The sequence below is a fragment of the Sceloporus undulatus genome, chromosome 4 (assembly GCF_019175285.1).
Source record: "Sceloporus undulatus isolate JIND9_A2432 ecotype Alabama chromosome 4, SceUnd_v1.1, whole genome shotgun sequence".
Taxonomy (NCBI): domain Eukaryota; kingdom Metazoa; phylum Chordata; class Lepidosauria; order Squamata; family Phrynosomatidae; genus Sceloporus; species Sceloporus undulatus.
The window spans coordinates 199,003,239-199,029,551 of NC_056525.1; the positions used below are offsets into that span (position 1 = coordinate 199,003,239).

The window sequence follows — 26,313 nt, forward strand, 5'->3', positions numbered from 1 at the left end:
GCATAGATGAATTACAACATTTTTTTCTTTTTCTTCTAGATGATTGGTTCTTAGAAAAGATTGTAGTAAAAGAAGGGAGTTACCCCTTCACTTCATATATCTTTGTCCACAATAACTGGATCAGTAAACATTCAAAGAAAGTTTTTACAGAAACTGCAGTTCCACTGAAAGGTAACACTTCTGATTTATTGATTGACTGATTTTACAGTATTTATGCAAGCATTTATACCTCCTTCATCCTATAACATATTTATTGATAAATAAATCTTCTTAGAGATCACCAATAAGATGCAGAAAGATGACAGTTAAACAATTACTATATAAAAATACTTTTTAAAGCATTCAAAAACAACTGCTCTAAAGAAAATCCAGATTTTATTGGAAGCCAATGAAACTTGAACATTCTATTTTCTCTGTTCAAAATAACAAAGTAGGTGTTGTCAACTGCTGGAGGCCAGAGGGCTACATTACTCCTATAGGAAACCCTCCTACAAAAAATGCCTGATATGGGCCAAATGCCCTCTAGAGGCATTTTTGCCATGTTACTTGGTGTGCAGAAAAGTGTGTTTTTACAACTTGGTGTAATTTTACAACTGGAAGTGATTGAGACATGTCTTTTTTTTAACATTTCCTATTTTAAGGGGGGGGGGACTTTCCTGGGCCTAAAATGGCCAGTGGGACCAAAAATGCAGTGAAAACCCCTGGGAGGTTTTTGAGGATGAGTTGGAGCAAAATTAATTGAATGGTTTGAATCTGCAGGGGCTTCAGGAGCCACAAAGACAGCCCTGGAGCTGCATGTGAGCCATAGTCCATACTTTGCCTTCATCTGTATAAAGTATACAGCATATGAACTAGTGCTTTACTCCACTGTGAAAGAATATGCTATCAGACGGAGATGAAACATGCCTGGTATTCTTAGAACTGCCAAAAAACACACTTTTGTGATCTGAGATAATAAACCATGTTATTATGGGATGTTATTCCAGTATTTTATGGCACATGTTATGGTAGAACTGGAGTTTAATATAAATGTGGAAAGTGGAAATAGAAAATTCTGAACACAGCTGAAAAATTGAGCATTTGCATTAGCTTTTCAACTGAAATATACATCATGATGGATTTACATTTATTTTTCACTCAGAAACCATTTCAGCATCTGGTTCATTTAAAGATTTTGGTGCTAAAAGCAAAGGACAGTGGCAAATGTGGGTGGATTGTGCTCATGCTCCAGAAAAAATGCCTGATGTAGAAGTACTTGTGTTTGGAACCAGGGGGAAATCCCATGCAAAGAGAGTTCACAGTTTTAAAAATGAATCCTTTCTGGTGAGTTTCTAATTTACATTGATTTTACCATTGTGTAGCACATACTGTCTTTCCTATTACTGGATTTTCAGGACTTGTTCCACACTGCTATATTGATGGAATTGTTGGAGTAGATACTGATACTTGAGTGCTATGCAGCATATAAAACTATTTTGGTCCCCAAAGGGTATGAAACGAGTAAAGTTCATATAGGTTGAAAAGTCTGGATTTTATTCTAGACATTTAAAGGAGCTATCTCAGATCTTGAACCTGTTTCAGGAATATGGTGCAGCCTCTTGGGTAACTCCTTTAAAGCCTGGAATAAAAGGCAGCATAGATTCACTGCAGGCCTAGCAAATGCCAATGTAGACAGGTTGCCTATCCATTTCCAAATATTTATAAATATAACAGATAAGGATCATGCATTGGCCACCATTTGTGATCTGATTTTTCAACACTGATGTCTAAATCCTTTTAGAAATCCATCCCTGTTTAGCCATTTTTTGGAAATAACAAGTCTCTTTTGTGAGCACTCATATGCATTGCATTGCATATGAGAGTATTAAAGGGTAAAATGTAAAATGTGTTGGGAATGACAACTAAATTTGAAAAAAAGAATTGACAAGTGGGATTTTTGCTGGAATGTTAAAGCACCTGAATTATTTTAATCAATGGCTTGTAATGTTTGAATTTTACTGTTCAATCAAACTTGAACTAAGAGTGAACAATCTTTGCGTCAAATACCTAGTGTCTCATCATTTTTAAATCTTATCTTACCCATCTTATTTAGGCTCTTTTAAGATTCCAACAAAGTTAAGGTGATTTAAAAAAAAGATTGCTGTGATCAAAATGAGTGTGTGACATACTGTTCAGCTAACAATGTCTTCTTTTCTTGAGCAGTTGAGTGCTGGTGATATTGGCAGCATAACAAAGATTTCATTTATGTTATCCAACCTACGTTTGAATAAAGGAATCAAACTTTCCAAGGTACTTCATGCGTTGTCTCACATGAACTTAAGTTACCTCATGTACTGTATAGTACAATACTTAGTACTTCAGTAAAATAACATATAAAAAATAAACTATCTATTTCTACTTTAGAAACTTGACAAATAACTTGCAGGGTTTTTTTACTTTATATTTTGTACTTTATAACCTGCTTATTCATAAATGTTAAGGTCAGGTAACAAAAGTCATAGTTTACTTGGAACATTATTGATAAAATTGCAATTTTGGGGCTTTACTGCCCATTTGGTCTTCTCTCGTGATTAAAAGCCTGTTCCTTGGGGTTTATCAGGAATCAAGAGCTATTTTAATAAGAAGTTGCAGGTGGAAAAGGGGATTATAACCATTCTGACAGCATGAATGCAGGCCAAATTCATTAAAATAATTAGCAAAGCAAGATTTTTAAATTATTTGATTTATACTAATTCTTTACTAAGCAGTGAAAATTCAGCATCATAAACTCCTCAGGAGGATCCAATTAGTGTTAGTAACTGAACTGCAAGGTTACTAAGGCACAAATTATCGTTACTAGATTTCAATATGAAAAAGAAAGGCATGGATCAAATGGAACTGGTAAATGTCACAGCTGTTCCTGCACATCTTTGGAATATGTGCATCCAGGTACTGTACACCAATAGTACAAGATTCGCCACAACTTTGTATGCCTGAATGAATATTGAAACATGCCTACTTCTTACATTATATGACATATCATTTATCCTTATTTCAGCCTTCTTCTGAGTCTTTGGGTTGGAGGAGCTAAACTAAATCATGCATATAAAGCCACTGAAATCAATGCAAATGATGACTGAGCTGAACTAAGGGTAGAGTCTCCTTTATCTGGAATTCTGAAATTTGAATATTCTAAAATCCAGAACTGTCCACATGGGAGGCTGAGATAATGACACTTTTGCTTTCTGATGGTTCAGTGTAGACGAGCTTGTTTCATGCACAAAATTATTAAAAATATTGTGTATAAAATTACCTTCCGGCTACGTGTATAAGGTCTCTCATCCGGAGACACGGGGTGCGGTGTTATCAGTATGCTGATGACACCCAAATATGTTTCTCTGTGATGTTTATCACACTATACTCTTAAAGTGCTACTATTCCACTTTGACTCCTCTAGCTGCCTCCTGTTGCATTCTGGGATTGGCAGTTTTAAGGAGGGGTATTTAGAATTCTCAGGCAGAACCGCACGGCTTCCTCATGGATTTAAAAGAACCCACGAGAAGTGGGTTCTTTTTGCGGTGCCATAATGGCACACTCACGATGTCATTATGGTGCCATGATGTGCGGACGCTAGCCGTCCGTCGCGTCAAAATGGCAACGCCCATCTGTACAGGGCATCGCCATTTTGATGTATGGAAATCGTACTAGGGTTGTGGGGCTTCTGTAAGAGATGCCTCGAGGCAACCCTAGCACGTCTTTGTGACATGTTATGGCGCCAGTGTGCACCGCACCATAATTTCTCTACTAAGAACAAATAGAGTGATTGAAAAAAGTTCCATGGTTCTGAAGTTATTGTTATCAAATGGTAGGGAATGGAGGGAAAAGGTCAAAGCAGAAGGCTAATAGTGATGGAGACTTATCCAGAAAGGCATATAAACTTTGCTGTATATTATTTCATGAGTTCCTTAAGAAACAAACGGTTTTAAAGAACAATAGATTTTCATTCATCCAAATATATTAGAAATGAAAAGAGAGCTGCATATTTTAACAGCATCTTAAATACTGTATTTTCATTGTACTTTTCAAAAGATGGAATAAGGTATTGTGAAGATCCATCTGTGTTGCTTGTGCATATGCTGTTTCTCTGTTTTGTAGCTGTATATATGAATCCTTTATCTATAAGTGACTACTTCAGCTTTATGCAATGTAAAATAGTCTTTCATAGCGGACGGCATTTGCTCTGCAGTGATTATTCACTTATTATAGCACAGTTATTTTAAATAAAACAGATATAATAAAAGTAGTATTAAAAAGCCATCAAGAATGTTAAGTTCTTATTGGAATGTTAGTAAGATCCAGTTTTTAGGATAAATACAAAAGAAGAAAATGTTTGTTTATTTGTTTTAAATAGCCATGAATACTACTGTAGCTGCCATTTCTGAAAAACTATTATCCAGTGTGGCATAGTGGTTTGAGTGTTGTATTGTGAATCTGAAGACCAGGGTTCACTTCCTCACTCAGCCATGAAACCCACTGGGTGACCTTAGGCAAGTCATACTCTCTCAGTCTCAGGGGAAGGCAATGCCAAGCCTCTTCTGAACAAATCTTGCCAAGAAAATCCCATGATAGGTTTACTTAGGGTCCCCATAAATTGGAAATGACTTCAAGGCACACAACAACATGAAATTCTCTGTAATCTACTCCTGTATATCCAGAGAGAGAAGTAATAGGCTCTATATGGAGTCCTACATTAAATTGCATTTGTATATATCCAATGGAAGATCAGGTTCTTAAGAATACAGGCATACTTCAGTTAACAAAGCCTCTAACAAAATGGTCCGTTTTACAAAGTCTTCTTACATGCCCCCAGTCCAATCATGCTTTTCCACTGCTTAGCTTGAGGGTTGGTTTGAAAGCAGCATCAAAATTGAGGAAATACTACTGGAGGGCTGGAGAAACCCATGTTTGGTGTCAAGTTGCAGCAGTGTGCCTACAGTAAACAATGCAATAAACACTTGAGCTGTTGAAAAGTCTGACTCTCCAGCTAATTCAGCTTTAGCCATGCATGCCTATCTACAACATGCAAAATAAACAGCCGCTACCTCTAGAATTTCTTTGTGAGCATGTATAAATTATGATGCAATGAGAAAAGATGAGAGCAGAGACAAGCCTGTTTCACTAACTCCCACAGTATGCTAAAAAAGAAAAGATCTAGAAATAAACAGCTTAATGTATATATCTCTTCATACTGAACTAACAGTGTCTAAGTGGTTTACAGCTGTAAGCTAATTGCCCCCAACAAGCTGGGTACTCATTTTAGCGACCTTGGAAGGATGCAAGCCTGAGTCAAGCTTGAACCCCCTTAGCTGGGATTGAAATCTCAACCTTATGGTTTTGAGTGAGTGGCTGCAGTACAGGCATTTAACCACTGCACCACCACATTATAAGTTATAACATGACAACACTATCAAATAAATTTTAATACAATTGTACAACTCTACAAAATTAAAAAGAATTTTAAAAACATGTTAGCAAAAAGGCAAAGCAATGTTCGTTAAAAGCACTGCCAAAAGACATGGCTGCTCATTATCCTTACTTCTCACTTCCAGCTGCTGGGGGAAATCAGTCACAAGAATGAATATAATCTAATAATGGCCAAAGGCATATTTGACCACAATTCCCACCACCCCCCTAGCTTCCCGTGCCATTATGCAGGAGAGCATTCAGAATTCTCAGCAGAAGGAATTGCTAGTTATAAGCATAACAGAAAGGTCACTGGGCAGTTTGATCACTAACTGCCTGCCTAGCCTTCCTCATAGGTTTGTTAGTCAACTTCATGTCATGGTACTGTATTTCAGGGCCTACTCCTTCTTTTCCAGTTTTCAGTACAAGGGGGGAAGATTCTCAGGGCAAGAGCATTACCTTGAAAAGTGTGTGGACACGTTCCACACTTGTTTAACTTTTTCATTATTATTGTTTGAATTGGCAAATTTTGTGCAACTGTGGTTCATACTTAATGATATCACCAGGACTCCCCCCCCTCTTACAACACCACTCTTGTAACATCTCCAGGGCCCACTCCTGGCACAAGGGGATCATCCCAAGATCTTAGGTTTTGGCTCCAAATTCTCAAGGCCTGGGACCTGCCAGCCCCTTTTATGACAGAGAATTACATATGACTATAAAGCATCCATGTTTCCACCTAGATTTCAGAAACTGAACCAGTGCTTTGTTAAAAGAAAAAAAAAAAAGATTCAGATTGCTATTCTTCTTCTCCTACCACCCATTGCCCTGCAGCTTCGGATGAAAGACTTGGATTCTAAAGAAGAGCTGGGTTTTTACCCTTTGAACCGATGGCTCTTTGAAGAAGATGGGTCAGAGACTGTGACAGAGCTAGCTGCAGTCAGACCAGATGTAGCACCACTTAAGGGTATGTTGCCAGCTCACAAAACAAGCCAAAAGAAATGCTCTCTGTTTCAGGAATTTCCAGTGTACTCACATGACAGAAGGGATTACACTTATTCTAGGCAAGCAATTTGTGAATGTTTCTGACATGTCTTGTTTAAAGCACTTGTGTGAAATGTTGGACTTTCAGCAGAGACTTGAGGAGGCTGAAAATAAAATCAACTGTCTTTGATTTTAGGCAACTTGAACATATATAAATAATGTCCTGTACAACTAAATAGACAATAATAATGCCATTCATTTGCAGTTTCCCTTGAGTTACCCAAGCCAGGCAGATTTCATTTATTGTTACTGGATTTTTGTGTTTTTAAACTGAAAAATACTAAATAAATAAAAGACCCATTATATAACTTTATGACAAAACCAATATTTCCTACAGTGAATTAGATCAGTGAATGAGACTAAGGGCTGAAACAGACGGTTGTATAGGGGAGGCTTGATGCCACCCCTTTGAGTGCTAGATCGGGGCTTATGGTAACCACATGCCACGGCCCCAATCTGGCTTTTTTCCAGCACAAAAAGAAGCAGCAAAATGTTGCTCTTTTTTGTGACAGAGAAAGGGCACCCTTTTCTCCGTCACTGTGGCTTTTCAGTGCTCCAGTGGCACTGTAAATGCTGTACCACCAGAGTGCTGAAAATCTGATACCATGTAAACGGTCAGGCAGCTCTAGTTTGGGAGCATGCATCATGCATACATCACGCCCCCAAGCCACCGGAAAAATGGCTTTTTTTGCCAGTCTGTTATGGCCCTGAGTGTATTTAGCTCAACTACCACCTGGATTTAAGTTACAAACTTATGATCCTCGTCTGGAAATTACGGTCAGCCAGCCATAGCCATGGATTCTTTATCCATGGATTCAGCCATCCATAGCTAGAAAATATTTCAAAAAGATATACATTTGAAAAAAGCAAACCCAGATTTTACTATAAGGGACACAATTTCATTACACCATTGCATTTAATGGGACTGAATCATCCATGGATTTTGGTATCCATGGGGATGGGGTAATATGTTCTGAAACCAAACCACAGCAGAAACCAAGGAGACACAGTAGTAAGATTTGGATATAAATGAATATGTTTAGGGGCAGGCCTGTAAACCTGCTGCTATAATATGGTTTAGCTAGATTCTGGACAGTGTTAACATTTACTATAAACAGTTAGGGCCTAAGGGCCACATCAGATCCATTTGCACAGAAAATATGAGTTCAGAACATTAAATGAGAAGAAGGAGCCACTGAATCCATATTGTGGAAATATCTTTATTAGTCCAAAAAGCACAAAAACTTAATGATCATTTTCAAAACCAAGTTTTATAATTTGTAATGGTAGCACCAAGATTTTGTGCAAGATTTTTTCACTGGACTGCTAAAACCTTTACCACAGTGTGTATTTCAGAATTCCTATAATGAGCATTCTTGAATGTTGATACAATTAAATATTTGCCACTCTGTCTGTGTGGAACTTTTATTCCCTAATGTCTAACTTATCAGTACCATATCTTTCCCAAATAATACAGAAAGTATAGTCTACTATGATCCCCTTTAAACCAACTGTTATTCATGTATGACAAAATGTTTGTTCCTCAAATATGAGCAATGTCAGATATAAGGTAGATGTCCAGTTTCCAAAAGAAATCATTAAACAATTGCAGAATGACTTAGTAATACAGTTAAAAGAATCTTGATCTATTTCTTGAAGAAATCTAGAAAAACATTGCCCTTTTCTTTAGATGAAGTACAACTAATTCCAGTTAGCATCTGTCCATTGCAGCTACTTTTTATGTAGGAAAAAATGCAAAATTAATTCTGCTGAAGTCCTGCTGTTTCTTCCAAATCACCTGATTTTCCTTTGAGCCTGCCAGTTAAATAATTGCTGCCACTACCAATTAAATTGGCATGACATATTAACTCAACTCTTCACACCGAGCTGCATTAATACAATTCAGTACAGACAGCAATCATCATTTAGTATGTTGTTTGGATGACAACACATAGTTCTGTAGTGCATACTTCTTTAGGCAGCATAGCAAAACTTTTTAAAAGAAAAATACCAATATTAACTTGGTGTAAAACTCAGCGCTGAGAAACCAATTTGCTGAGCTGAGTGTTCAAGTAGAATATAAATGAAATACGTTTTAGAGTATGGTTATTGATAAAAATTCTCCATTTCAGAGCTTAGAAAAATTACATTGGGGACTACAACTTCCAGTATCTCTTAATCACTGGTCCAATTGGCTTGAGAGTTTTGGGGGGGGGGGGCTGTAGTGCAAAAAGTTAGTCTCCCGGATATTCAGTCTCGAAAATGTCAGAAGCATTTAAAACCACATCCAAAAACTTAATGGCTTCTGAGGTCTGTGTCAGGACTACTTAGAGTAGTCCCTGGATTCATGCTGGTCCCCAAATCATCTGCAAGAAACAATTATAGCCACCTGGCACAAATATGGTACAGGTTCCTGGGACACAGAGAATAAATAATTTCTCCCCCTGCTCCATCAGATATCATAAGAAGCATTATTCTATGTCTTGCTGACTTGAATACACCTTAAGAGAGTTGTGCACATTTAAAAAATAATTTTAAATATTTGAACAACCAAGTATGTGGCTTTGGTCCCACAGCAATATGAGGCTAGTAAAAAGTATCAAACCATGAAGAAAGAAGCATATATGAATATTTGATTGATTGCTTTCATATGCTGCTTCGTTTGGATATCCTTGTCACTTATATTTTCTTTCACTGATCTTTCTTCACAGATGTTACATACTCAATCAGTGTCTACACAGGAACACTACCTGCATCAGAAACAGATGCAGAAATCTTTATTACAATATTTGGGGAAAATGGAGACTCTTCCAAAAGAAGACTTAAAAATCTAAAGTCTTGCACACATTTTGAAAAGGGTCAGGTGAGCACAGAATTTCATTTGGTATTTCTCCAGGGAAACTGCCAACAGGTTTTGAAATGGACACTGGGCTTGAGACACGATGCAGAGAAAATTATAGGGTCTCAAGCTCTGTTTTCAGTGGGATCCTTGTTTGAAAACATGATGGATCAAGAAACCCTATATTGTGTTTCAGATGTGTCTCTTCTCTACATGATTTGCAGAAGAAAAGAGAAAAAAATAGCTGCTGTCACATCCAAAGTACACGGAATAAGTCACACTGAAATTATTGTAGTATGTTAACACACTGCTTAATCTGATGGAACAAACAGTTTTATCTTATCCAACATAGAAATGCTAGGGTGCAGGACCAAGAAAAAAGATAAACATGATTAAAGAGGTTGTGGAGATTCCTACATTCACACATTTATGACTCTTTGAAAGATTAAGTTGTCATAAAACTGCAAAATTTTGTTTTGAGTTCCCTTTGCTTTAATTAAGAGAGGATCTGTGACTGGTTCCACAGCTATTCCATTGTGGAGATTCATGTTGATTGGAAAAACTCCTGAGGTTCTAGTTCAAGTCCTAGAATTCTCATAATGTTTTCCCTCAAGAATCGGAGGTTATTAAGATGACCTTATATTTAAAGAATATTAAATGGTTAATGGAAAAATATCCCAGTGTGTATAAAAATCCCACTGAAACAGATGTGTCTAATGCAGGAGAAAGAGACAAGGTTTTCATGATTTACAGCAGCAGCACTTAGGGATTTTTTCTGAGCTATGATCACAGGAGGCCATATTTCTCATTTCTTTTAACTGTTCTCTACACAAACCACTCCTCTTAAGGAATAGGTCTAGAAACTAAATAACATCTAGACTGCATATTAACAATCTACAAAACACTGATGCAGGTCAGCTGTCAATTGTTTTAATGGTGTTTTACTGGGAGCTCAGTGAATGACCTCTTGAAATAAATACAAGTTGCCCCTATAGGATTACATATTTTGATTTGATTCTAAACTCATTTCCCCTCTCCTGTTCAGAACTATGGTCCAAATCCAATCTAGGTACACCTTTTTACTTGAACTTAAAGAGATAAACATCATGGATCACCAGAAATGTGTTCAGTTTGGATCTTGGTTACTGTTGCGCTGGATCCCATCACTACCATCAGTTTTGTTGAAATACCACCAATGGAAACCAACTATTATACTGTATGAGAGACACTAGACAACCAATTCCATATCAGTAACTGGATCATGGAAAACACTTCTTCAATTACAATTAGTAGCTATCCCTTAGTGGCGCTTCTCTTCTTGCCCCATAACATGTATGCATGTACACACACACACACACGCACACACACACACACACACACACAATGTTCCTTTTGTCCAGTTTGCCAGCACCATAAAATATGATTGTTTTTGTTTCTCAGTTATCCTTTATCCTATGTAGTAGATGGATTTAAGCATGAGGCAAAACAATAAAGGGACAGAAAATTCATTTAACATTTAAAATATATAACTATACCAAATGTTATATTAAATATATCCATACTATAAGCTTGATACTTTGTTTGCAGCAACTGAAGATTCGTTTTAGGGATGATTTGGAAATAATACAGTGGACCCTTGTTATATGCTGGGGTTTGGTTCCAAGTTCCTCTGTGTATAACAAAATCCTTGTATACTCAAGCCCCATTAAATATAATGACATAGCAAAATGGTGTCTTTTATAAAAAATGGAAAATCAAGGTTTTATATTTGTACTTTTTTGAGTATTTTTAAAACGTGGATGCTTGAATCCGTGTATAAAAATCTGTGTATAAGAAGGGCCAACTGTATAAACATTACTGTCACTTTATGAAGCTGGCTATGTTAATGCAACAATTCCTCTCCCTAATGAGCCTTTACTCAGTTCAGATGTAAGGCTCCATTGCAATTAATTTACTGACTGGCTATGGTGACTTGGCTAACTGTTTTAGTTGTGACTTTTCTGGTACTGTTTCTGTATCTTCAAGTACATAAAAGGATTTTCTGAAAACATTTTCTTCAGTCTTCACTTAGGCCCCACAATTATAAGCACATCTTTACTGAATTGCACTGATGCTGTGTCTTGAATGGTGGCTTCAGGATTTTCATCACTCACTAAACTTCTCAGGCTGCTGTCTGTAGTAATTTCACTATTTTCTTGAAGTCTTATTTCAGCCTGTGTTGCTGTACTAAATTCTTCAAGCTTTACCTTGTCTCTTTTTTTCTGACTGATGCTTTCTTGACTACTCACTCACTATGTCAAACCTGCTCTTATATACTTTTCAACAATGTCTCTGGAGCCAATCACTTTGTTCCCTTCCCACTAATTTCAAAGAAATGGCAAATAGACAGTTGTGGAATGTCTCAATCCAAACAATTGAAACGTACCACTTTTTGAGCCTCTCCCTCTAGTTGTTTATCATGGACTATTAACAGTAGAATTCAAAGATATAGCCATGTTAGTCTGTAGAATCAGTTTGTAGAGAAATCTTGTAGCACATTTGAGACTAACTGAAAGAGGCTGACAACATAAGCTTTCATAGACTTCAGTCTACTGCCTCAGATGAACTGGGTGGAGTGGAAAGCCAGGGACAGACCTATCTATGCCATTAGTATGTGAGAATGTTAATTCAAATTCAGAATCTTTTGCGTATGGAAATGATGTGGCAAGTCCAATTTTAATGATGGTTATTGGTGAACAAAGATAAACTACCCTGAAGTGAGGAGAATAGATTAGTGTGGGAAATAGAAAGTGATGTGATGAACTGGTCACAGGTGCCCCAATGAAGATGGGAGTTAGATAATGTTGAAAGGTATGTAGTGCTCCAGGAAACCATTATCTTTGTTCAGCATGTTGATGATGGACTGCGGATGTAGTCTGTGGATGTATTCCAATTCTGCTGTTTCTCTTTCCAATCTTCCTTTGTAGTTTTTTGTTCAAGGACCACTGTTCTGAAGTCTGAGGGAGATTGGAATGTTCTGCCACTGGCTTTCGTGTATTCAAATTCCTAATGTCTGATTTGTGTCCACTTATCCTCTGGTGTAGGGGTTGGCCTGTTTGCCCAATGTAGAGTGCTGAAGGGCATTGCTGACATAGTATGGCATAAATCACATTGGAGGATGAGCACGTGAAGGTCCCCCTGATATTGTGAGTGATGCCATTAGGTCTTGTGATGACATTTCCTGAATAAACGTGGCGATGAAACTTTTTAGGGTTTCTTAAAACTACCATGCAACTTCACTTCATGTGGTGGTGTCCCTCACTCTTCACCTGCCCATGAAAGCCCATTCCCTTAGCCTGTTCTTTCATTAGTAGGGTGTATGTGGGTGGTTGGGAAACTCTCATGTGACTTGGATGCAGGGCATCACATCTGGCTCAGAGTGGTACTATTTGGTGACAAATTAATTTACTGGAGCAAGGAGTTAGGACACATGGCAGTGGAGATGAAATGGCAGCAAAAAGAGGTTTCAAATCCGAGACCCTGGGGACTTGGATGACAGGTTGGAGCAGCCCTGCTGCTCCTGCTTTCTTTCACCAGAAAGAGATAGCAGAAGAAACAATGTTGGGCAGGGCGACACATGAAGCTGTGTGGGGAAGGCATGTATCTGGGGAAGGAGGAGGAGGAGTATTGATTCTTGGAAAAAAGTCTTCATCTTGGAGTGGCTCCTTTACTTAAAATCCTCTGGACACGCCCCCCCCCTTGCACACACACATTGGCTGCTCCCCTCTCCACCCCAACCAAAAAGAGATTGAGAGTTCTTCCTCATTGAGGAGTGACCAAGCAGCCAGTCAAGCAGCAACCGAGAAGCCTTTAGCTTGGGCTGGCCTTTGCTGCAAGGTCGGCAGGGCTGATAGGCTTCTCATTTGCTGCTGAGGCAGCTGCTTAGTTGCTGCTCCTAAGGTGACTAGGTGGAAAGGGAGCAGCAAGTGAGATTGGTTGTTTTGAATTTGCAGTAGAACACAGAATCATAGAATTATAGAGCTGGAAGAGACCATGAGGTCTCCAGTCCACCCCCTGCCATGCAAGAATACACAATCAAAGCACCCCTGATAGATGGCCATCCAGCCTCTGTTTAAAAACCTCCAAAGTAGGCGACTCTACCACACTCCGAGGGAGCATGTTCCACTGTCAAACAGTCTAACTGTCAAGTAGATTTATATCAAGAAAACCACGTGGGGAGGCACTAGGCTTGTCATTTGTAAGGAAAGGTGGTGGTAACCCAAAAGTTTGGTAACCACTACCTTACAGTACCATACATTTTTAGTTAACTTTTGGCTGTTAACAAAAAAAACCTAAGCAAAATGATAACAGTAACAATAGTGGAAATACTTATTTCAAATTACTTACTTCAATTTACTTATTTTAAATTATTTATTTATAATATTATTTAGTATTTATTTCAAATTATTACAAATTACTTATTTCAAATTATTTCAAATTCAATGAATTTCTTATTTCAAAAATAAGAGTAAAACTTAAGAAAATAACAAAATCAGTCATCATAGCAAAATTTGATCTAAATAATATTTCTACAGAATTTATTGTCAATATAAGGAACAGATTTGAACTACTAAGCACAATAGAGTTGAAACCAGAAGAGCTATGGTCAGGCATGATAAAAGAAGAATGCAGACAGGCACTAACAGTAGTCAAAAAGAAATAGAAGAAACCATGGATGTCAGATAAAATGCTTCAAGCAGTAAAAGAAAGAAGAGAACCAAAACAAAAGCGAGACAGGAACAAACTCAGAACCATGAATACTACAGTTCAATGAATGGTGAGAATAGATAAAGACAAATACTACAACGATTAATACAGAGAGGTAAAGAACAACAACAAAAAGGAGAGAACAAGAGACCTATTCCAAAAGATCTGGGAAATTAAAGGGAAATTCAAATCAATGACTGAGACACTCTATGACATTAAAAACAACATAACTCAAGAGCAGGAAGGAATAAAAAGATACTGGATGCAGTACACAGAAGAGCTATATAAAAGATATAATAAAATGAAGGACATATGTATTGGAGAGTCATATGAAGATGAACCCCAAATTCTAAAAACAGAGATTGAAGCTGCAATTAGAGAAATGGGAAAAAAATAAATCATCAGGAACAGATTATATTCCAACTGAATTGCGTCAGTCCACACTAATAGGCTTTTTTGGGTATGTCTGCAGCAAAAGGAAGAAGGAAATGGTAGGGCCACTGTGTGGAGAAGATGACAAAATGCTAACAGGGGACAGAGAAAAGGCAGAATTACTCAACACCTTCTTCACTTCAGCCTTCTCAGAAAAGACAAAGGGTGCTCAACCTGAGGATAATGGAGCAGAGGACAGAACAGAGGAAATTCAGCACAGAAAAAGTAAAGAGATAGTACAGGAATACCTGGTTAATATAAATGAATATAAATCCCCAGGACCTGATGAACTACATCCAAGAGTATTAAAAGAACTGGCAAATGTAATGTCAGAGCCATTGGCAATAACCTTTACAACTCCTGGAGAACAGGAGAAGTCCCAGCAGACTGGAGGAGGACAAACGTTGTCCTCATCTTCAAAAAGGGGAAAAAGGGGGATCCCAACAATTATCGTCCAGTTAGTTTGACATCAATACCAGGAAAAATTCCAAAGCAGATCATTAAACAGTGAGTCTGTGAACATCTAGAAGGCATTGCCATTATCACAAAAAGTCAACATGGATTTCAGTGGAACAAGTCATGCCAGACAAATCTAATCTCTCTCTCTCTCTCTTTTGATTTCAGTAAAGCCTTTGACAAGGTTGCCCATGACATTCTTGGAAACAAGCTTGTAAAATGTGGGCTAGACAAGGCAACTGTTACATGGATTTATAATTGGTTGACCGGCCGAACCCAAAGGGTGATCAACAAGGGCTCCTTTTCATCCTGGAGAGAAGTGACCAGTGGGGTCCAATAGAGTTCTGTCCTGGGTTCAGTGCTATTCAACATCCTTATCAATGACTTGGATGACAGAAGTAGGGGCATACTTATCAAATTTGCAGATGACACCAAATTAGGACGAATAGGTAACACCCCAGAGGGCAGGATCAAAATTCAAAATGACCTGAATGAACTGGAAAGCTGGGCCAAAGCTAACAAAATGATATTCAACACAAAAAAATGTAAGGCACTGCACTTAGGGCAGAAAAATGAAATACATAGATATAGGATGGGGAACACCTGGCTTAGGGAGACGACATGTGAAAGGGATCTAAGAGTCCAAGTAGACCACAAGTTGAACATGAGTCAACAAAGCAATGTGGCAGCAAAAAAGGCCAATGCAAATTTTAGGCTGCATCAATAGAAATACAATGTCTAGATCAAGGGAAGTAACAGTGCCACTCTGTTCTGCTTTTGTCAGGCCCCACCTGGAATACTGTGTCCAGTTCTGGGCACCACAATTCAAAAAGGATGTTGAAAAACTGGAGCATATCCAAAGGAGGGTGACTAAAATGGTGAAAGGTTGGAAACCATGCCCTATGAGGAACTGTTTAAGGAGCTGGGGATGTTTAGCCTGGAGATGAGAAGGTTAAGAGATGATATGATAGACCTGTTTAAATATTTGAAGGGATGTCATATTGAGGAGGGAACAAGCTTGTTTTCTGCTGCTCCAGAGAACAGGACCCAGAACAATGGATGCAAGCTGCAGGAAAAGAGATTCAACCTCAACACTAGGAGGAACGTCCTGATAGTAAGAGCTGTTCAACAGTGGAAAACACTTCCTCAGAGTGTGGTGAAGTCTCCCTCTTTCAAAGTCTTTAAACAGAGGCTGGATGGCCATCTGTCAGGTATGCTTTGGTTGAGAGTCCAGTATGTCTGGGCGTTGGACTGGATGGCTACACTCAATCAGGGAAGTCATGGGCCTGAATCTGCAAGACCTAAGCAGGTCAGTGGAAGACAGGAAATGTCTCATCCACAAGTCTTGAAAATTTCTCATACAAGTTTTCCACAAACTGGGGCCAAATCTAAGGCAGTTAATAACAACATTCCATTTAACATCAAAGCAACAACAGCCAGAACAAATAGGGATGACTGGGGTCTGTGGTTTCACCACCAAACATGTACAGACATTAAACAGACTAACAAGTGAAAAAAAATTAAGCCAGGATGTTCAAGAATGCAAAATGAAATTAAAGAAATGCTCATTGAGACCAACTGTCCATCCTTGACCATAGCTATGTTACTCTGGTAGTAACACAAAATGATGAAATGCTGGAGGAAACTGATTACCTAACTTCCATAACCCGATACAGCCCCTCCAAATAATTATTGTGATTGAAGAATGCTGGTGAGATTCATGCACCAGACTGCACATTAAAACTGTCAATGAACAAAGCCCTCTTCCCCACTTAGCATCATACTAACTTGCTTCTTTCTTATATGCTCATGATGCAGGAATATTGTGTAATTTTGTGCCACTTACTTTTGATTTCCAGATCCCTGGATTGATTAGAAAAACTCTGCAACCAAATTGGACCAATCTGTTATGTTCCAGAGCTGGTACGCTCCAAATCAACCTGATTTGCTCTCTTATTGGAATTCTACCAAATCAGTTTCATGGCCCTAGTTTAATTGTTCTTGAACAGTCTATAAGCCTGACTTTAATTATCTGTCCCTCGCCCCATTCAAAGCAACCATAAAATATACTTATTTTTTTCTTGCTTTATCATTTGCTTTTCAGTTATTTTTTTCAGAGTAAAACTTAACAACTTTTCCCTGGCGTGATGGGTTTTTTTGGGGGTCATCATTAGTGGGAAAATGGCCAATAAAGTTGTGGAAGAGACTGTACAAACCGCCCCTTCTTCAGCTGGATTGGGGCCATGGCAACCTCATGCCATGGCCCTTATCCAGCCTCTGGAGGTTGCAAAAAAGGAGCTGCAAAAAGCAGCTCCTTTTTGCACCCTCCAAAGGGTGCCACAGCCATGGCTGTATGGCACTTCTTCAGTGCTGCATCATTTGGACACAGTGCCGGTGGGGTGTCTTGACACTGCATGCCATCTGGAGCAGCATGCGTCATCTGGACATGATGCCCTGATTTCATCCCCAGGCTGGCACAAAGTGCTAGTCTATACAGGGCTGGATTTCCTCCTTCTGGCCTGAGAAGAGACTTTATGAATGTCTGTTTAGATAGAGAATCCTGCTAATTCAGTGGTTGGACGGTATGGCTCACAAGATGCCTTCAAAAACTCTTTTCCTGTGGTTGAGAGTTAATAAATTGTTTAAACTAAATTTACTCCTTCTATCTGTATGCTTCCATATGATCAAAAAAGATGAAGCAATTCAGTTACATCTCAGTGAACGAAGTTGGTTTATATTGCTTAAGTAATTATGTTTCTAGCTAAATAGTCTCATTGATTTAATGAGTTAGATGACTAAGAAATCATCATTTTCCTAGCTAAATCTAAGCCAGGCAACCCAGTTTAAATGTAACTGTTTTTTATGAGTTACAGTTACAGAGAAGAGTATGTGTCTTGACACGAATGGGAAAATGACATGGGACAAAAATATCCTTTGGACTCCAATAGAGCCAGTGTAATTTAATGCATCATGAGGAGAATTGATTGAGAACAATGGAGTGATTTAGACCACTGTTTTTCAAGGATTATGATGTACTCTGGTATAGAATGGGATTAATGACTGGCCTCAAGTGAAAGAAAGAGGAATATTGCCAGATGAGCTATTCTTTGGAAGATTATGTATAGTGTGGCACTACAACACAATATTCAATTTCAAATAACAACTTGAAAAATGGTACAATGTTGGTACAGTGTTCAAAAAGTTATTTTCAACACATTCTTCTTGACTATTGTCTATTTGGGGCCTTTTATAACAGCTCTGTTTTACCATGGTAACTGTTTTGTAAGCTAATAAATAAGTGAACATAAAAATATCACAAATTCTTAGTATAAACCACATGTTTTCTGCTTCCTTTCATTATAATGTTGCAGATCATTCTTGTACTGGGTGTGTGTAGAATGGGTGTAACCATATGATTTTTTTAAAAAATCATTTTGAATTATTTTCTTCATGGTTTATTTTATTTTTATTTTTTCTGTGGTACTTCTCAACAAGTGTGGCATTATAGCTGGTGCTTTTTGTACAATCCATCTGGTCATCTTATTGCTGCCCACATGTGCTCTCACTTCCACCCATCCACTCACATTTCCCTCCCAAATGAACAGACATTCATTCTCTAATATAATTTCTCATTTCTCACCCTGCACGTCTGGGGTTGCTGCCATGTTATTCTTCCTTAGAACTCCGTTGTTGAAACAGCTTCATTGGCTACTGGTTCGTTTCCAGGAAGAATTGAAAGTGGTGGTCATGACCTACACATCTCTATATGGCTCTAGTTTCAGACTATTTGGAATGTGTATCTTCCCATATGAACCTGCAAGAAAAATCCTTAAAGAAAGTCTTTCTCTTGATCCTAGGCTGGGCCCTTCCCTACTTTCCTTTCACTGGCAAGCAAAAACCTTTTCAGTAAGCAGGCTTTTAATGTAACCATGGCATGGGACAGACCATCCCAAAAGGGTGGCCTGCTGGCAGCCAAATTCCCTCTGGAGGGAAGTGGCAGCCGCCAAACCGCACAGCTTTCCTCCAGAGGAAAAAGAAACCAGAAAAACTGGGTTCTTTTTGCACCGCAGGGCAAACATCATGAGTGCGCCAATGGCACACTTGTGATGTAAGCAACGTGTGGTGCCATGCGGATGCCGCATGGTGCTTACATCACAATGGAGGTGCCCATGTACACAGGACTCCACTGTTGTTACACTGCTGCTCTGTGCTAGGGTTAGGGACCGTACGGTTGCCACTAACCTTAGTATCGCCAGGAGTATGGCGCATTTGGGCTGTCTGTACCATGCCCATGCCAGAGAGGATTTTTATGGGAGTGTTATTTACTTTTTAACATTTGTATGTTTTATATAATTGTATATTTTATTGTGACAATTCTAATTGCTTTTAAAATTGATTTTAATTTATTTCCTTCTGTGAGCCCCCTTGGGCCTCATTTTGGGAGAAAGGCAACATATTAAATAAATACATAAATGTGACATTTAATGAGGTCTTCCTTTGCACCAGTGAGAATACAACTCTTTTTCATTTTCATGGCCTTTTTGCACTCTTGTGCATAAAGCACTGATAGATATTTGTATTCTCTATTGGCATATATATTGCCATAGTGGCAGCTGATGGTTTCCATGCTATAGATTTTAGTCTAAACTTGTTTTGACAGACCTTTGAAGACTCACTTCTCATGGGGTAAGGGTCTTTAATAAAGTGCTGTATTTCTTTATATTTATTTGTTTTTTCTTCTTAACAGGCATGTTTTTAATTGTTTTCAGTTATGTTAATAGATAATACAGTATTTTTACTTCTCCATGATGTGTACTTTTAGTATTATCTCTTCTAACTTTTGTATGTTGCTTTGAGTACTGGGACTGAGGGAAAGGTGTGAAATAAATAAATAGAAAAGAAAGACCTTAACAGAAGTTGCCCCAGGTGCTGATTCCTGTCTTCAAAATAGGTTCAGCACTCCATATAGCCCCTTTAAAATTCATACTAATACCTGGAGAGGATGCATTCCTCCATTCACATAGGAGCGACCGCTGCCGTCAGGTGTCCTTGAGGCATGAAGCCCCAAGGACACCCTTTTCCACGCTGCAGGGAAGCAGCCTTTTGCTGCTTCCCCATGGCCTGGAAAGTGGAGGATCGGGGCCTCGGAGGCTGCTGTTCTGGCAGCTGAGGCCCCGATCCGGCAGGGAAAGGAGCGCCTACAGGCCGCCCCAAACAAGCGGTCTGTAACGCGCCTCTGTCTAGTCATTTGGTGTGTGGGCTTTCTCTCTTCTACTGCTCTCCACCTTTCCTGTCATGGACTGCCCTGGGCCTGACTTAGAGGCACAGTCAGAGGACTCAGACTTTGAAGACATGGAGGAGGCTGAGACAGGGGCAGATCTGAGGCTGCCTGGATCAGCAGTCTCAGAGGAGGCTCAGGAAACTGCAGAGGGAGAAACAGACTCTATGGACTCTAGGCTGCAGGTGCTAGAACCTGTAAAGCAAAGATGAGTCAAGGAGTCTTTTGTGGTGTTCTTCCAGGCTAGAAGCCAAGAGGAGAGCTAATAGGTTTCAGCTGAGAGAAGCAGAGGCCTTTTAAAACACCTCCAGCTGCAGAGGGTTTTTTTTTTTTTTTTTTGCAGCTGACAACCAGTCCTGCAGCCTTGTTGTTCCTGTGTTCGTTGCTCTTGATTCATGACTCTGGTTATCTGACTCCTAGACTTGCATTGTGACTATGTTCTTGTCTCTGCCCTTTTCTGTGACTGACTGACTGGTATTGTGGGACCTTTGGACTGGACTCTGGACTATTCCTTGTACATTCCCCTGCTGTACTCCTCTCAGTAGAGGTAGGCAGGAAATTTCCAAGTACAGAGGTACCCCGGGTTACGAAATTAATTCGTTCCGCCGCCGCTTTCGTAACCCGAAATACTTCGCAAGCCGAAAAACCCATAGGCGCTAATGGGGAAAAGCCGCGATTTCGTGTGAAATAGCGCCGAAAAGCACCAAAAAATTTTTCGTAACCCGAAAAAACCTTCGTAACCCGGAACAGTTTTTTTAAATGGATTTTTTTCGTAACCCGGAAATTTCGTAAGGCGGCGCATTCGTATCCCGGGGTACCACTGTATTAATATTTTTTTTGAGTGAGTCATGCCTTCTCATGATGTGACCAAAGTACAACAGCCTCATTTTTATCATTTTGGCTTCTGTTCTGGTTTGATCTGATCTGTTCCCAGATCCATTTGTTTGTCATTTTGGCCATCCATGTTATCCTCAGAACTCTTCCCAACATCACATCTCAAATAATAAATAATAATAAATTTTATTTGTATAATGCTTTTCCTTAGATCAAAGCAGTTTACAGACCAATAAAACCGTTACAACATCTCATAAAATAGATAAAATGCAAAATACAAATTATATAAAATCTAAAAAACATTCATTCAAGAGAGTAAGGCAGAGAATCAGTGGGATTGGGAGTGCACAATTTGATTTTTCAGCGGGGAAGGCTAGACAGAAGAGGAAGATTTTAAGCTTCTTTTTAATGTTTCCAGGGGGGTCATGAATCAAATGAGTTGATTCTTTTCCTATCAATGTTCTTCACTGTCCAGCTCTCATATCCACACATGGTGATGAGGAATACTAAGGTTTGGATGATTCTGGTCTTAGTGCTCAGTTGTATGTATTCACTCTTAAGGAATGTACCAAGTTCTTTCATAGCTGCCCTCCCATTTCTAGTCTTCTTATTTCTTGGCTGCAGTCAGCATGCTGATTGATGTTTCATCCTAGGTACAGGTAACTTAGCTAACCTAGGCAACTTGACCTTTATCAATATAATGTTTCAAGATGTAGATGTCAATGGATGCACATTAAAACATCTAAAGGCTGCGCCAGCGACGCAAACCGTGGAAGAAGCTCCATTTTGGAGCTCCTTCGTGCACCACGGAAAGGGCACTCTATGTGCCCTCGCACAGGGCAAAGATATCAGGTCCACGCCACCCTGTTTGGAGGCGGCGCGTTCGTGACGTCATAATGGCAGCCCCCGTGTGGAACGGGTGCCACTATTTTGTACGTCCTGGGGATGTATTGAGGTTAGGTGCATGTGTAAGACACACACTTTGCCTAACCCTAGTACGTCCCCAGGATGTACTTTACGCCTGTTTGTAACGGGCCCGAGTTAGGGAGGTCAGATGCATGAATCTGCAAAAACCTAAGCAGGGCCATGGAGGATAGAAGTTCTTGGAGTTGTCTCATCTATAGGCCACCATAATTCAGGGCCGACTCAAGGATAGTTAACAAGAACAAAGGTAAACATCCTGCACTTTTCTATTGCACTTTCATTGACAGAATTCTAGCTGCACAGGTACGGTAACAGCATTTACAGTATTTGTATAGGCCAGCATTCTTCAGATTTTCAACATTCAGAGGATCTTTTCTACATCAGTGCTACATGCCAAAGGGCATGCTCTGGCAAACGTTTTTGGCTCATGTGGGTTATTGACATGTGCTGTTGCATCGTACTACGGGCCAAAAGTGAGCTGAATATATGCCCTAGAACACTCAGCCTGTGGTGGGTTCAAACCTAGTTATGGAATATTGTCAAGAATAGAGGCAAGTACAGTAGAGACAAGTATGATATACTGGTGGATAACAAACATGGGTAACTGGACAGGAAAAGTACTCCACTTCTGCTGGACATCGCAAAAGCAGTTGATACAATAAATCATGGTACCTTTCTGTATTACCTGGCTGAGATGGAACTTAGGCATACGTTTTGCTGTGGTGCTGGGCTTTTGCTGCTGAATATTCAGAGCAGAGATTGATGCTGAGTGACTATTTTTCAGCCACCTAAGCAATAACTGAAGTTTTCCACAGGGTTCAGTATGGTTGCTTATGTCTTTTAATATCTATAGAAAGTCACCAGTGGATATCATCAAGAGTTTTTGGCTCAAGTGCCATCAAATGCTGGTGGTGATATCCAAATCTATATCTCTTTAGCAACCAATGTCAAGGAGCTTTTAGAAGTCCTGAACTGTTGTCTGGGTGATATAAAGGAATGTATAAGGGTAAAAAGTTGAGGCTCACACCAGACAAGATGAAAATTCTGTTGATTAACAGGAGAACTAACCTGATCTGTAAAGGATTTTACTTCCTCTGAAAAGCTAGGTTTATAAAGTGGGAGTACTTTTGGACCGTGCATTGCTTCTAGTAGTCAAGGTGGCTGCTCTGGACAGACGTGTCTTCAACTAGCTTTGGTTAGTGTGCAGCTATGTCCTTTTCCAGGGAAGACAGATTTGACCATTGTGGTTCACACCTTACCTCCTTATTTTTTTATTTATTTGAAGGCATTTTTATTGCCTCTTAATCAAGGCAGGACCCTTGAGACTATATAATCCCTATAATCTATTAGACTGGTACACTCTGCTGTACATACATGGGGCTGCAATTGAAAAGTTTACAAAAGCTATAGCTAGTGCAAAAATATATTGATCAGTTTTTTGTTCATTGTATACTTTAGAGATATTGCTAGATTTGTACTGACTGCACTGGATTCCAGTTTGCTTCCAAGATCAGTTCAAGGTATTGATTTTTATCCACAAAGCTCTAAATGACTTGGAGCCAGGGTATCTGAAAGACTAGATCCATCCATATAACCCTGCCTGTAGTCTGATATCCTCAGCAGAGGCCTTGTTGTGTATCCTACTGCTCAAAGAGGATAGCATGACAGACTTTCTCGGGCGTGACACTTCAGCTGACATATTCCCTTTCAAGGGTGGTTCTGAGCTTCTGATGTGCAGTGAAGAATATTATATCATACGGCTTTCAAGTCAAACCCAGGTGTGGCTACTACAAGGCTTTGAATGGTATGTGATTATTATTGTCCAAAAAATTGTTTTTGCCCCTTTGTAAATAATGATCATGTGTATTTCAATTCAATATTTTACATAACATTTTCATCTGTTGTACATCACCTGGTGTCCCTAGCAGACGGAAAAGTGATAAACATAGTAAATAAATAAATAAATAAATGTAAGGCAAAATGGGTAGTGGAATTGACGTGCTTTAGCCATTGGTTTGTTGAAGAACTTCAAGTACAAATCTGTACAACACAATTTGAAAGACACTAACACAGGTGAAAGACTAATACTAGAGACATGGAGCTGACAAAAGAATCCAATAAAACAGATATGCAATGTATTCACTGGGTTTTGGTTATATATCTATCTTTTTTCTTTGTCAGGAGTTGCATAAGTAACGTGTTTGCCATATGCCTGTGATAGGTTACACAATAGAAATGGTACTGATAAATCATGGTAATCTCAGATACAGGTGCTAAAATAATACTGGAAGGAAAAGCAGCATGAATCAAGCCTTTCAGGATAATTTCTGTGAAGTAATCTGCATGTAACAACAAAGAAGGGGGTGATATTGGAAAGAGACGAGGAGTGTGTTTATTAATTATAATGAATAAGAATTAAGCCTGCCCAAATTTTGAAACTGTGCATAGTTTAATCAGGCAATATTAACATTTGCTGGTCAGTTCTGACAGTGAACATCACTGGAATGGCTCTGTAGATTCTTAATTAAGGTTTTCTGAGTTTTAGTTACTGAAACCTTTATTTCTCAACTAAGTATCCTGCTGGATTTGACAGAAATTGCATAATGCTGATTATGTTTACAATAATGTGGATGTCAGTTCAATTTTTATTTTCCTCAATAGGTGAGTACCTTCAGCATCCGAGGAATAGATCTGGGAATATTAAGCAAAGTGCTTGTGGAACACAACAGATATGGTTACGGAGCTGGTTGGTACCTTGAAGAAATCATAATACAAGAATTAGAGAAATGTAATGGCCAGTATGTATTCTCATGCCAACAATGGCTAGACAGTGGAGTTGCTGATGGAAGGATGAAAAAAGAGCTCCAGCTTCTTGGAAAAGCCAGGAAAGAAAAGCCAGTAGGAAGAATTCACGGTGAGAAGCAAAAACATCAGACCACTTCCACCTTTTGTTTTGATGCATGGTTAATACAGGTTTATCCTGTATAAAATCTTTCATGCAAACTGTAACCCCTGGTGTTTTTCAGAACTAGATAATGCTGTTAATAACATTATAGAAAAAATATTAGCATGCATACAGAAACATAGAGATTAAGTAGTGTAAACAATGTTTTAAAATGAGATTTGAGAACTGGATGCAGCAGAGGAAAAAATGAAAAGAAAACAGCAGATTTGTCAAAGCACAGGCAACTATAAATCAAAGGCACTTTCATTTGATGCTATTTCTAAAATTTCTTATCTGCTCCAGCACTGTTTTCATTTCCTCTGCTATATCCAAATTTAGGAATGTCATTTGAAATCATGATGAACTGAAATGTGCATGGTACTAGGATCCCATCGAAGAAGAAAGGGAGAGTATAAATATAATAAATCAATCAATGCCTTCCCAGACTATGGACAAAGACAGATTAGACTGCCCCCCTCCTTGCTATCCTTCCATAAGCAGGTGAAGGAAGATCTTTTTATTTCCATAGGCCTATGCAGGCTGACTACTGGGGGTGGGGGGTGGGGTGGGGTTACTATGCTGTGTTTTTTATATTTTTTGTTTTTCTTTATAATAGTTGAATTTTAGTTGCTTTTAATTGTATTGGTGGTTTAACTGTATTTTTAATTTTAGTATGATGTAATTTTTTAAAGCTCTGTTTTATAAGTCAACTTGAGTCCCAAATTTTTTTGGGTGGCCATCATCATCATCATCAGCAGCAGCAGCAATAGTAATAATAATAATAATAATAATAGCAATAATAGTAATAATAATAATAAGAAGACACCAATGACGCCGTAACTTGCCCTTTAATATGGAAAAATGTCCCATTTCAAAAACATAGTTGAAATTACAAATTACAAATCATGGATTCAAATTACAACAAAAGAGATTCAACTTTTTGACCTGTTAAACAGTGGACTAAATTGCTTTTGAGTATGGTGGCCTCTCCACAGGAATGTTTACCATGAAATATTACCATGCATCATTAACATGATGTATATCCACAATGAATGCTCTGCACAGGAGGCACTTTTACTCATGACAAAGAATTGCAGAGAGCCTTGAACTCATTTACCCCACTTTCCTTCTTTTCAGTTTCGTGCAGATGTCAGGAGGCATTTCACTTCCACTGTGGTTTGTCATGTTAACAAACTATATAAACCTAGCTACATTAATATCTAGAACATTTCATACTTCATGTTCACTTGGTAACTTTGCTTGCCCCATTTCTGTGGAGGTCCAAACTATTTCTAAATGCTTAACTGGAGTTTTAAGTTGCTGCAATGGGAGAAATTTGTAGAGTGAAGAAAATTTTCATTTGAGGAGACAGAC

At 38.8% G+C, this 26,313-nt stretch overlaps 1 protein-coding gene across 1 annotated transcript in view; it reads left to right on the top strand.

The window, feature by feature from the left end:
* Positions 1-26,313, top strand: part of RP1 (RP1 axonemal microtubule associated) — a 233,926-nt gene that overhangs the window by 175,500 nt on the left and 32,113 nt on the right. The window contains 6 exon segments of the mRNA XM_042461410.1: positions 40-171; positions 1,142-1,323; positions 2,203-2,289; positions 6,277-6,409; positions 9,198-9,349; positions 24,657-24,909. Of these exon segments, the coding sequence (XP_042317344.1) occupies positions 40-171; positions 1,142-1,323; positions 2,203-2,289; positions 6,277-6,409; positions 9,198-9,349; positions 24,657-24,909 (939 nt within the window).